General features: G+C 48.4%; 6 protein-coding genes across 6 annotated transcripts; 5 read left to right on the forward strand and 1 right to left on the reverse strand.

Moving 5' to 3' along the window:
* Positions 1–452: 452 nt before the first annotated feature.
* On the forward strand, positions 453–2,356 carry FMAN_09395 (putative acetyl-CoA hydrolase; the record flags this gene model as incomplete). Its single annotated transcript, XM_041830234.1, has 4 exons — positions 453–604; positions 738–978; positions 1,104–1,241; positions 1,307–2,356. The coding sequence occupies 4 exons, from the start codon at positions 453–455 to the stop codon at positions 2,354–2,356; spliced, it is 1,581 nt and encodes a 526-aa protein (XP_041680917.1).
* A 969-nt stretch (positions 2,357–3,325) lies between these two features.
* On the forward strand, positions 3,326–4,222 carry FMAN_09396 (uncharacterized protein; the record flags this gene model as incomplete). The annotated part of the gene is made up of 1 exon (XM_041830235.1): positions 3,326–4,222. The coding sequence occupies one exon, from the start codon at positions 3,326–3,328 to the stop codon at positions 4,220–4,222; it is 897 nt and encodes a 298-aa protein (XP_041680918.1).
* Positions 4,223–4,468: 246 nt separating this feature from the next.
* Positions 4,469–5,131, forward strand: FMAN_16106 (uncharacterized protein; the record flags this gene model as incomplete). Its single annotated transcript, XM_041830236.1, has 1 exon — positions 4,469–5,131. One exon carries the CDS (start codon positions 4,469–4,471, stop codon positions 5,129–5,131), a length of 663 nt encoding a protein of 220 aa, XP_041680919.1.
* Positions 5,132–5,453: 322 nt separating this feature from the next.
* FMAN_09397 (uncharacterized protein) lies at positions 5,454–6,791 on the reverse strand (the record flags this gene model as incomplete). Its single annotated transcript, XM_041830237.1, has 2 exons — positions 5,454–6,571; positions 6,617–6,791. 2 exons carry the CDS (start codon positions 6,789–6,791, stop codon positions 5,454–5,456), a joined length of 1,293 nt encoding a protein of 430 aa, XP_041680920.1.
* Positions 6,792–8,846: 2,055 nt separating this feature from the next.
* FMAN_09398 (putative chitosanase precursor) lies at positions 8,847–9,649 on the forward strand (the record flags this gene model as incomplete). The annotated part of the gene is made up of 3 exons (XM_041830238.1): positions 8,847–8,945; positions 8,994–9,341; positions 9,389–9,649. 3 exons carry the CDS (start codon positions 8,847–8,849, stop codon positions 9,647–9,649), a joined length of 708 nt encoding a protein of 235 aa, XP_041680921.1.
* Positions 9,650–10,951: 1,302 nt separating this feature from the next.
* On the forward strand, positions 10,952–11,640 carry FMAN_09399 (uncharacterized protein; the record flags this gene model as incomplete). Its single annotated transcript, XM_041830239.1, has 3 exons — positions 10,952–11,004; positions 11,052–11,116; positions 11,204–11,640. 3 exons carry the CDS (start codon positions 10,952–10,954, stop codon positions 11,638–11,640), a joined length of 555 nt encoding a protein of 184 aa, XP_041680922.1.
* Positions 11,641–11,714: the final 74 nt, after the last annotated feature.

Here is an 11,714-nt window from a genome sequence, read left to right on the forward strand (position 1 = left end):
GGAGATCAACTGCATCAGAAAGTTACTCTCTCTGCGTAGTTTACACTCTTGCTCCCTATGATATAACGGAATTATAAATCCGGTGCTTGGCAGAACTTCCCTTCTCTCCGCGTTGTACCTCTTTGCTGGACCAAGAGGCACAATGGTACCTGGATGCAAATTTGGAGAAGGGACACGCTGAAGCGTCCACTATAACCGACGGGCCAACCACTGAAAGGGATGCATCCCCGCTCTGAAGACTCAGTGGGTTTCGGTGATCCACCCCTCGTCACCGTCACCCCGACGAACCCAATCCAATTGAGTGGCCTCCACTAACCAAGGTTGGAGCTCTCTTCTCTTTCTTCCCTCTTATTTATCCTTTCCTCCTCCTCCTCTTTTTTTACTCTCCCTCTCTGAACGGAACAATCTCCCCTCTGTCTTCTCCTTTTTGTACATTCCGCTTTCAGATCATCATGGCTTCACCTGTTGCTTCTGCCGCCCTCAAGGCGCGCGTTCGCAATCCCGCTATGCTCAAGAAGCTTGCGCGACCTGAGGATCTGATGCACCACTTTCCCAATGGCTCTTATATCGGCTGGTCTGGCTTTACAGCTGTTGGATACCCCAAGTACGTTAACTCAACTCTCCTGCACAATCGATTGCTCTGTGATTACTCTGAGTGTCGAGTTTCAGACTCCGCACCGGCTATTATCGTCATTACCCGAGCTTGGCGCAAACAGTGCAACTGACAATCGCAACAGGAAGGTTCCCGCTGCTATGGCCGACTACGTCGAGCAGAACAACCTCCAGAGCAAGATGAAGTACTCCCTGTTCGTTGGTGCCTCGGCCGGTTCCGAGACTGAGAACCGATGGGCTGCTCTCGACATGATCAACCGACGAAGCCCTCACCAGGTTGGCAAGGACATCGCCAAGGGAATCAACTCTGGACGAATCAACTTTTTCGACAAGCATTTGTCCATGTTCCCCTCTGATCTTGTCTATGTACGTAACCGCAAAAGCACAGAATGGAAATTTGTTGATTGCGGCCCCACCACTCGGCCTCGCTTTAATCTCCCACCGAGCTATTGCGGCTCCGATGAGACAATCGGCTGACAATTTGACTCTAGGGCTTCTACACCAAGGATCGATCAAACAGCAACCTTGATGTCACCGTCGTTGAAGCGACAGACATTCTCGAGGATGGCAGCTTTGTTCCCGGTGCCTCTGTTGGTGCTACTCCCGAGTTGATCCAGATGGCCGACAAGGTACGTCACCGCCAAGCTTGAACCCGCATCGCCAACTTTTAGTTACTGATAATTGCGCTTGGTAGATCATCATCGAGGTCAACACCGCCATCCCCTCTTTCAAGGGTCTCCACGACATTACCTTCACCGACGTCCCTCCCCACCGCACTCCCTACAACATCACCGCTGTCGAGGACCGCATTGGTTCCCCCTCAGTCAAGGTCGACCCCTCAAAGGTCGTCGCTATCGTCGAGTCCGATTACTGGGATGCCACCGGCCCCAACGCCGATGCCGACGAGTCGTCTCGCCAGATCGCCGGCCACCTGATTGAGTTCTTCGAGCACGAGGTTGCCCAGGGTCGCATGCCCGCCAACCTTCTGCCTCTTCAGTCCGGTATCGGCAACGTCGCCAACGCTATTGTCGGCGGTCTCAACGAGTCCAAGTTCAAGAACCTCAAGGTCTGGACAGAGGTCATCCAGGATACTTTCCTCGATCTTTTCGACTCTGGAAAGCTCGACTACGCTACTGCCACGTCCATCCGCTTCTCCCCCGATGGCTTCAAGCGCTTCTACGATAACTGGGATGCCTACGCCGACAAGATCCTCCTCCGAAGCCAGGCTGTCTCCAACGCTCCCGAGATCATCAAGCGTCTTGGTGTCATTGGCATGAACACCCCCGTCGAGGTCGACATTTTCGCCCACGCCAACTCCACCTGCGTTAGCGGAACACGCATGCTCAACGGTCTCGGCGGCTCAGCCGATTTCCTCCGCAACTCCAAGTACTCCATCATGCACACACCATCCAGCCGACCCTCCAAGACCGATCCTCACGGTGTGTCCTGCATTGTCCCCATGGTGACACACGTCGACCAGACTGAGCACGATCTCGACGTTATCGTCACCGAGCAAGGTCTCGCTGATGTGCGCGGTTTGTCACCACGTGAGCGCGCCCGTGTCATCATCAACAAGTGCGCGCACCCCAAGTACCAGCCCATCCTGAGCCACTACTTCGACAAGGCTGAGTCAGAGGGTCTGAAGAAGGGTATGGGCCACGAGCCTCACCTTCTCTTCAACGCTTTCGACCTGCACAAGGCTCTGGCTGAGGAGGGTAGCATGCTCAAGGTCAAGCCTTGGTAAAGATTGGCTTTATCATAATGAAAGAGAGGGGAAAAGAAATACAGCGGTTGTACTCATATGAATGACATTTTGCGTAGCTATTTTTGGGATATGTTTTTGTTGGTCTACATAGATGATTTGGATGATAATTCCCCAGCAATTGAGCATTGAAATCTTGACCATCTGTATTGATCATTGAAGTGTGACATCATTGCTGGATTCTTTGTGCTTAGCGGAGTCGGGATCAGTTCTGGGTCCGACGCTTTTTGTGGTGGCTTGAGCTTGGAGATGGAGGGTTGTCGGGGGTGCGGACAAATCTCCGCTCACCTGATGGACAGGATGAGATTTCAGTGAACAACAGGGTTGAGAGACGTGTTCTATCTAATTAACGTACCGCTATTGTGCCGAATAAGATTTTGGTGAACAAAAAGGTGACTACAAAGCTGGCAGTGGTGTTTAGCAAGGACGTGAGCCCACAGAGCTAGTTCGGTGAGCTCAGAGAATGTCAATGAAGTCGATGTTATGAAGAATTAACAGTTCTAGAATGAAGGATAAAAATGAAAATCAACACAGATTTATAAGATATATGAATTATCTACGATAAACATCCCTAACTACTTTATTTAATTTTATATCTCTTGTATGGCTTAGACTGCTCATCCTTCCTGCAACCTCATGAGTATAGGGTGCGTCCAACCGGCAATCATCCCATGTCAATGTATAGCATGTCAAAAAGTATTACAAGTTCAAATACTTGTGTATGATTTCAGAGAAGGGCAAGCTCCCATTGCCCATCAGATACGCAGCGCGTATTTGCGAATATCTTTCAGCTTTAGTTATCGTCAATCTCATTGGCTTCTTCAACACTGCCTTGTCCAACTCAGCTTTAGCGCCAAGGCGTTTTCGTCCTCACAAGGCATAATCACCACTTTATAAAGACCACTTCAAACAGCAATCCTTCTCCACAGATCGACCAAAACCCTGTAACAAATGTCAAATACAACAGAAACCCTCAACCGCTGGGCCCTCGTATCCTCACTCTACGGCCCCGGCACCTTCTGGAGCTGGCTCATCATCGTAGCCTCCGTCTTCATAAGCTGGACCATCAACCCAGCCACGAAACGCCTGGACACAATCACAAACGACACAATCGCCGCGCTTACACTACCTGTAGTCGCAGCTGTAGATGCGCTCTACCAACTCGCCAAACATGATCGACCTGATCGTCCGCGGTTGCTTTTGAGCGATTCACCGGAAGATATCCAACTCGTCGCTGCGCTTGAGGCCCCGCTTGCTATTTGCGAAGTCTACGTTGTGCTGGCTATTTTCCTACATAGCGCTGCGTCGAGGCGATATCAGTGGAAGCGGGTGGGCTGTGTTACTTTATCTACTCTTATGTGCTTCTCGCCGCAGTTGGTTATCTTCTTTACATACCCTGATCTTCCTGTTTCAAGAAGCACATTCGCTCGACCGTTTCTATTCAACTTTGTCCTAGCGTTGGGCTTCATTTCGGGGATCATGGCCATAATGACTGGTATCTCGATAATCCGGACCGTGGTTGTCACCATGTATCGAAGAGCCAAGCCTCCTAGCACTGAAGCCCAGGACTTGTCGAAAGAAAGACGCAGTAAGTTCGAGAAATGGTCGAATGTCTTTGCCTCAGTTCTCATCGCAAGTATCATCTCCATCGTCAAATATGGGTTTGCTGGCAACACAATGGCCTTTGCTGCGGGCGTGCTCGGATATCAGACTCGTATGATACGATTTATGCCCAAGAGTAACGTCTCTCTTACGGACTTGGATCAAATTGTTGCGCTGGCTGGTGGAGAATTTACGCTTTTGTTCAGCATTTATGATGCTGCAAAGGGGTGGCGATCATCCGCCTGAACTGGAAATGATAGTTAGGCCAGTGCAGCTCCTCATATTGATACAGTCTTGAAGTGTTTTCGACGTTCTCAGTCTATAAAGATAGCATTGACTAGTGCTCGGGCTTACATGAGATCTAGGGGCCAAAACTCTATTTGACTGGGTGATATATGAAACATCACTGCTGACAGAGGCCCAGCCTTATATCTTATTCTTTCATCCTCCAAATTATTAAATCTGCAATAGGCTTCTGAGATCCAAGCAACAATGAAGCTATATGACGCCCCAGCATCCAACCCAATGGTTGTTCGCCTCTTCGTACTTGAAAGAGGTGGCATAAGCCTTGACGTCGAGACTATCGACGTCATGAACATGGAAAATAGAGGCCTTGAATACCGAAATATCAACCCCCGAGGGGAGGTTCCCGCGCTCGTTCTCGATAATGGTTTTATCTTAACTGAAGTTACCACCATCTGCGAGTATCTCGATGAGATAGCACAAGGCGGAAAGTCACTCTTCGGCGGAACACCCATTGAACGTGCCGAAACGCGCATGTGGCTGAGACAAATGGACCTCAAAATCGCACAACCTATTATCTCGTGGGTTCGCAACGATCCGGGCTCTGCGGACTTTTACATAGGACATCGGATTCCTGTCCCCGAGGAGAGATTGGCACAGAAGGTTACTATTCAGCAGTATCTTAACCTGTTGGATGAACAATTGGAGGGAAAGAAGTATCTCTGTGGTGAGAGGTTCTCGGCGGCGGACATTCACTTCTACAGTCTGATGAAAGGAAAGACCACTGGAATGGCACCATGGATACTTCATCCGGGGGGGAAGAATGTTGTTAGTTATTTTGAGAGAATGGATGCTAGGGAGGCTAGCAAGAAGGCGTTGGAGGTCTTTGGAGCAAGATTTGAAGCTCAATAGATAAGTGTGATAAAATGGTCACGAATGGATATCCATACTGTCCAAAGACAAGTGTATGGTACATATATTCATGACCTCAAAGAAGACCAGTTAGTTGATCGAAATACGAATAAGCAATATGAAGAAGGCCTGAGAGATTCTTGAGATAATACTTAATAATTTGTCAACAGGATACAAGGTGACTTGGAATATCCTTTCATGAATCACAGAAAGTCTGAGGTAAATTAGGATAAATTGAGTAGTTGGGCATCTAGGCTGCCTAGTTCATTGCCAAGAGCTTGTCCTACAGCCCCTGAATCTCGATAAGAACGACAAGTTGAATCTATCGATAACCAGCACAAACGTCCTGGTAGACATTCTTCTCTAGCCCAGCAGCATCAGTAGGAATGTAATTCAGATAAGTCGCATAAGAATACGTCCATCTCGGGTCATTCGTCTCTGTCTTCCAAGTCCAGTAAATCCATCCCGCCATACCAGGCTTCTCATACAGCTGCTGCTGAGCCGTAAAGAACTTGTTAAAGAAAGTCTTGTCGTGCCAATCAGCGTTCGAGGTCATGCTCCATTCACCAGTGAAAGTAAAGTCCTGACCGCTAACGACCCGAGAATCGGTACAAGCGCTGTGCATGAGCTTGTACTGATCGCCGTTGCTGTCACCGAGAGCAAAACCGATGTAGTTATGATCGTCGAAAGCAGTGTAGGGATCGTTAGCCACGGATGATACGGAGCGGGGGTTTCCGGAGTCCCATTTGCTGGACATGAACTGAACGTGAAGCTTCTTGTTGTCGGGGACTTTGAGGGAAGCTTCGGTGTCACGAACGGCCTTGAGGGCGGCAGGGTAGTACTTCTGGATCAAGCCTGGGTCCTCGCCGGGGGCAGGATAGCGGTTGTTCGCATCATGACGAGAAACAGGCTCGTTGAGGACCTCGATCACACCAACGGTAGAGTAGGCAGAGTTGGTGTGAATACGGTTCGTCATCCAAGCAAGCCACTTCTCCGCGCGGCCAAAGTTATAGTCATTGAAGAAACCAGCTGGTTTGTTGTTCTGGCCAGTGAAGACATCTTCTTGCTGACCCCCCGGGGCGCCGTGAAGATCAATGATGACATAGATGCCAAGATCAGCAGCCTTTTGGACGACAGCGTCGAGGTAAGGAAGCATGCGGTTTCCGTCAGCGAAAGGCTCACTGGCCTTGTCAACGATATCAGTGTAGGACCAATATCCGATGGGGATTCTGATGGTGTTGAGTCCCACGTCATGGACTGACTGCACAGTTGCGGGGTTGATCCAGTTCTTCCAATGCTGTTCAAAGCGACTGTTGCCAGTCTCGCGGTTTGATCCCAGGTAGTGATCGCGCATGCAGTCAAACTCGGATGCAGAGTCGCCGCACTTGAGGACGTTTGCCCATTCATCTCGCTGCATCCAGGGCTCACAGACAAGCCAGCCTATACATGTTAGCGGATGCAATGGGAGGGATATTGGGGACTTACCTCCAAAGTTGACTCCGCGGATCTTGGTTACACCACTGGGCAGGTTTGGCTTGAATCGTTTACCCAGCTGTTCGTGGCGAGCAGTCTGGTTAAATGCTGCTAAGTCACGCTCATGGGGAAGCCATGCTGAGGCAGAGCCAGCGAGGACCAAGGGAAGAAGAGTAGAGTAATGCATCTTACTCAGAGGCTGTGGCGACGATGGCAAGATGGGGTTGAGTATCACTAGACTATCGTGAAGGATAGTGAAGATATATAGTGAGAGTAATTTATTTAGCCTATGGCCCATTTACCTCAGCCTCACATGATGCCGATCAGTTGAACTCCGCTTATTTGTCTCAGCCTAGGGAGTACTTTCTTGCCATTTCTTGCCTTCAACCTACTGCATAGGGCCGGCTGATCAGGACATTCAGCTTATTCGGCCCGTTAAGCTGCATTAAATTACCCCGGATCATGCCATTGGGGAAGGTCAAGGCCATTGAGTAAGCGGGCACCTCAACTTCTCGTGAGACCTCATACATTTTTGATAGCCCCAGGATGAACTGACTTCATAACGAATGGATACGAATTGCCTGTTTGCTGTGAGTTGCTGGGTTCAGTGTTTACAGTTCATCCCTTCGAATTTCAATGCACGTTTCGAAACGTGCTTGGGTATGGATATGGGATACTGGATTGGGCTAGCTTCACCCCGGACTATACGAAGGAACAGGAGAATTTCCAGTAGTTTCAGCATTAAAAATGGCCATCGATTGGCTGTTAATCTCCAAAGAATATGCTACGTTACGAATTACCTATTGATGCCGTCGAACGCAACCTTGATGATCAGGCTGGGCGGCCGATCCCAGGGGAACTATTGCGCGGAGAGACAATGGAACTTCCTCTTTGAGCAACGATCATACCACGATGATCATCATCCCGCATATAGATTGCCGAGTGGAGGCCGACGTCGCATTATAGCCGGCCTCTCCGGATTTCTCGAAACTAGTTGCTACCCGCCTTGCTCGTCTAGTCTACCTCTTAGGATTGAACTAGTATAACCATACGTAGTAAGCGAATATTTGATAGCCCGAGGTCCAATGCGGATTACCAAGTAGGGACATGCCGAGGGGATGGTCCGACAGCTGTCTTGACTTGTAATTTCTTTTCAGCCCCAAACAAGCTTTACAGGGGTGTGTTGGAGTGACTAGCTAGAAAAGCCAGCGGGCCGCTCGTAATGCTAAGGGCAAGATCAAGACGGGATGAATTTCTTGGGAGTTCCGGCCCCTACTGATCTCTACCCATATAGCTTTGGCTGCTCTATCAAAACAAAATTCGTTTTGATAGTCACTAGAAGAGCTTGAGTACAGCTTGATGGAAGTAAGAATATTATATCCTTGTCATTTATTTGGCCGCCTAGACTTAGACTTAGGACTTGTCCTTTCTCCGATACCTCATATTGAACTGGCTGCCCTAAAGAGAGAAAAACCGGTGCCAAGGAAGGATAATCGTCCCATCGGCAGTTAATGCCGGCTGAGCTAAGCTAAGAGAAGCACGTGGAACTTTAGTTAAACAACTACCGCAGATTCAAGGCTCGACTTGGAACCTAAGGATCTTTATACTCCAACGACTATCACTAGGGCTTATCGGGCCTTCTATCGATAGATCCTTCAAGAACTTGCTGCGTGTTTCACGATGTCAACGAGTAATATGGGAGGCCTTTGCTGAGGGGTAAATTTCTATGTCTTGTCACTTCGATGAGCTTGAAGGTATGACCTTAACGAGAAGATCTAGTTTTTTAAATATGCTAGAAAATTCCCCCTTACAAAGAGTTTAGTCCCGATTGGAGCAATGTGAATATGTCTGGCAATACCAGTCACATGTAAGCCGAACGAAACAAGCTGAAGACATGGAGTTACATATTAGCGTTCCAGGGTTTACGACAAGTTTATTTCCGTATTCTGACCAAAAGACTCCAGGGGCATCCTTTGACTCTCCTATTAGGGTTAAGCGGTCAGAAAGTCAAAGCACTCCGGGAGTTCGGCAGTTGGATAGACCTGAGATATGTCGATTAGGTAAAATGCCATATGGAGATCTTGAGACTGGGACGGGGTGTACTTGGTCATTATTAAATCATAAAAGGGAGTTGACTGTAGATTAGATATAAAATCTTAAGAAATCCCTTCACATTCTATGCAGAACCAGCTCTCACATCTATCAAGTGAGCAATTTCTTTGAGCCAGGCACCAAGACAATCATGCATTCTTATTCAATTCTTACGGCCGTCACCCTGGGAACAGTAGCTTCTGCCTACCAGTTGCCCCAGAACCTGAAATCAATTTACGATAACCACAAGGTAACTACGCTCCCATATCTCACAGATACAACCCTAACAATACAACAGGCTGGCTCGTGTTCCAACCGCCTTTCCGACAGGTTCCCCGAGGGTGCTAGGTACTGCGGTGATATATCAGGAGCCATCTACCTCAAAGGCTCCAATGGAAACTACGATAACATGGATATCGACTGTGATGGAGCGAATAACCATGCGGGTGCTTGCTCAAATGATCCCTCTGGACAGGGAGAGACTGCCTTCAAGGACACTGTCAAGAAGTACGGTATTTCCGACTTGGATGCCAATGTCCATCCCTACGTGGTCTTTGGCAATGATGGAGCCTCGCCATCCTTTGACCCCCAGCAGCACGGTATTAAGCCACTGAGTGTCATGGCTGTTGTTTGCAATGGCGAAGTGGCAAGTATTCCACAGTCAATTATAGATTTCCTGCTAACATTGAATAGCACTACGGCATCTGGGGAGATACTAACGGTGGCACCTCTACTGGCGAAGCTTCGATTTCTCTCGCTGAGCTTTGCTTTCCTAACCAGGGTCTCAATGGAGACAATGGCCATGGTCAGAAGGATGTTCTATATATCGCCTTTAAAGGTGACGAGGCTGTTCCTGGAAAGAATGGTGCTGATTGGAAGGCTGCGAGCCGTGCCGATTTCTCCAAGAGTATAAGGGCTTTGGGAGATAAGCTGGTTGCCAAGCTGCAAGGATAAGGAATCGACGTACGCTTGTCTATAGTTATCTTCAACGGCGAGACGTAGTTATAGCCGTGCAGCCTATGTGAAACTCAGGCGAACATAGTGTTTTTGCAATACTATCCGCTGCTTGATCCTCTATACAAGCTCACACTCAATAAGATTTTCAACACTAGCAACCCCACACTTCCAAAACTTGACGATCTTGAGATTCAATCCGCTTTGCTCGATCGACTGGTGCCAATTGTCCTCTGTACGCTCCAGAGCCGAAAGCTGCGTCATCATGAGGATATCACCGCTGTAGCCACCCAGTACGCACCCGTTCGTGGAATGACGCAATCGAAAATAAGAAGTTTGCTACAACCAGGCTTCATGGCTTCTGCAAGACGAGCTAAGATCTTGCGACATACATCATCTGGCCAGTCGTGGAGAATCGAGTGCATGAAGTATGCTCTTGCGCCTGTCACGGGTTATTCGGTCAGAAAGTCATGCGGCATTAGTTCTATCGAAGGATCAATGTCCTTCACGTCGTTGATCACGACTGGGAGGTCCTGAAGGATCAATTTCTTGGGTGGTCTGTCAGTAGTGGTTGTTCTTATGGTGAATGTGAAACTCATTCCTGGGTGTTCAGGGTAAAACTTCTTGAACTCGTGGATATCGTGACCGAGACCTCCGGCGACATCGACTAGTAGAGGGGCGTCAGGCGCTTGGTCTGTTCCTGGGAAAAGGGTCTTCTCAACCGCGTAGAGCGAAGGATGCATCCAGAGCAATCGACCTTGTCTGTAGCCTCCCACTGTCTAATATTAGTCTTCATAACCTTTATTCAGCGGAATGATTAGATACTGACTGTGATTATTTGTTTGAGGGCCTAACCCAATAGACCTCAAGTACTCAAATCAGTTTGGTAATTTAGTATCGTAAGATACGTGCATTGCAGTGTGACTCGCATCGGTTGGGTTCTTCCACTGGGTTTGGCGGAGAAACTTGTAGAACTCGATTGGACTGCGACCAATCCCACCAAGCCTTGAGAATATCAGTTATTTGGCTGTGTAGGACGTCTGATAGTACTGGTCTGTCTCTCACAGCCATGGTCACCACCTTGTTGTTGCAATGCAGTCCCCCACGGGCCTTGTGGACCTTGACAATGACAAGACATTGTTTAGCACCATCCAAACTGGTAGGGCTGGCGTTTTGGGCAAGCTGTTAGCACTGTGATCTCATTGCAATATGGAGGCATAAACCAACCATTTCTTAGCAATGTCCGCGTTTCTGGACTTCTATCTCGCCGTGTATCCAGCCATCACTCTTTGAAATATTTTAATGCCTTTGAAGAAGAAGCTGATTCTCAGTCTTGCGCTCGGCATGGGAGTGGTGTAAGTAGAAGGATAGCTTCCTCTTGACTTTGGACTGACATATGAAGGTGCGGCGCTATTGGAATAGTGAAAGCAACAGGAGTTCCAACACTGGCCAGTCAAGACGTTAGCTGTAAGTTTATATCACAAGACTAATATCCCAGATACTGATGACAAGCCGTAGACAATTTATGCGATCCTCTGTATTGGACATCGTAAGCGAATCGAATCGCATACTGGGGCCATCAAATTGCTCACAACCTTTCAAGTGTCGAAGGAAATCCAATAATCATAGCGGCCTGTATACCGGTGCTTCAGCCTGTTCTTGAGATGTTGAGGGGACGCAATATCTGGAGCACCAAGAAAGACTCTGGTCAGCACCATTACGAAGACTACAATAAGCAGAGCGGACAGCAGCGACCTGGAATCGAGCTGCAAGACAAGCCAAGAAAGAAAGTTGATACTTATGGCTTTACGATCCAAGGAAAGGAAGGAAGCGAGGAAAATATGGTTGATGCCGACAAGGTATCCCGCACTACTTCGTCTAGGCCAGAGAGTCCTAAGGATGGCATAGTAAGGGCTGATCAGGTTACTATTGGCTATGATGGAGGAGAGGGGGGACCAACATCGGCGGCCAAGAGATGGGCTGCTGTATAAAGATGTCACTACCTTGATCCTTTTATGTATGTGGAGCTAGCTTTATATTTCACCTTTATCATGATTTAATGACA

Source organism: Fusarium mangiferae (genome assembly GCF_900044065.1).
Source record: "Fusarium mangiferae strain MRC7560 genome assembly, contig: FMAN_scaffold004, whole genome shotgun sequence".
NCBI lineage: Eukaryota > Fungi > Ascomycota > Sordariomycetes > Hypocreales > Nectriaceae > Fusarium > Fusarium mangiferae.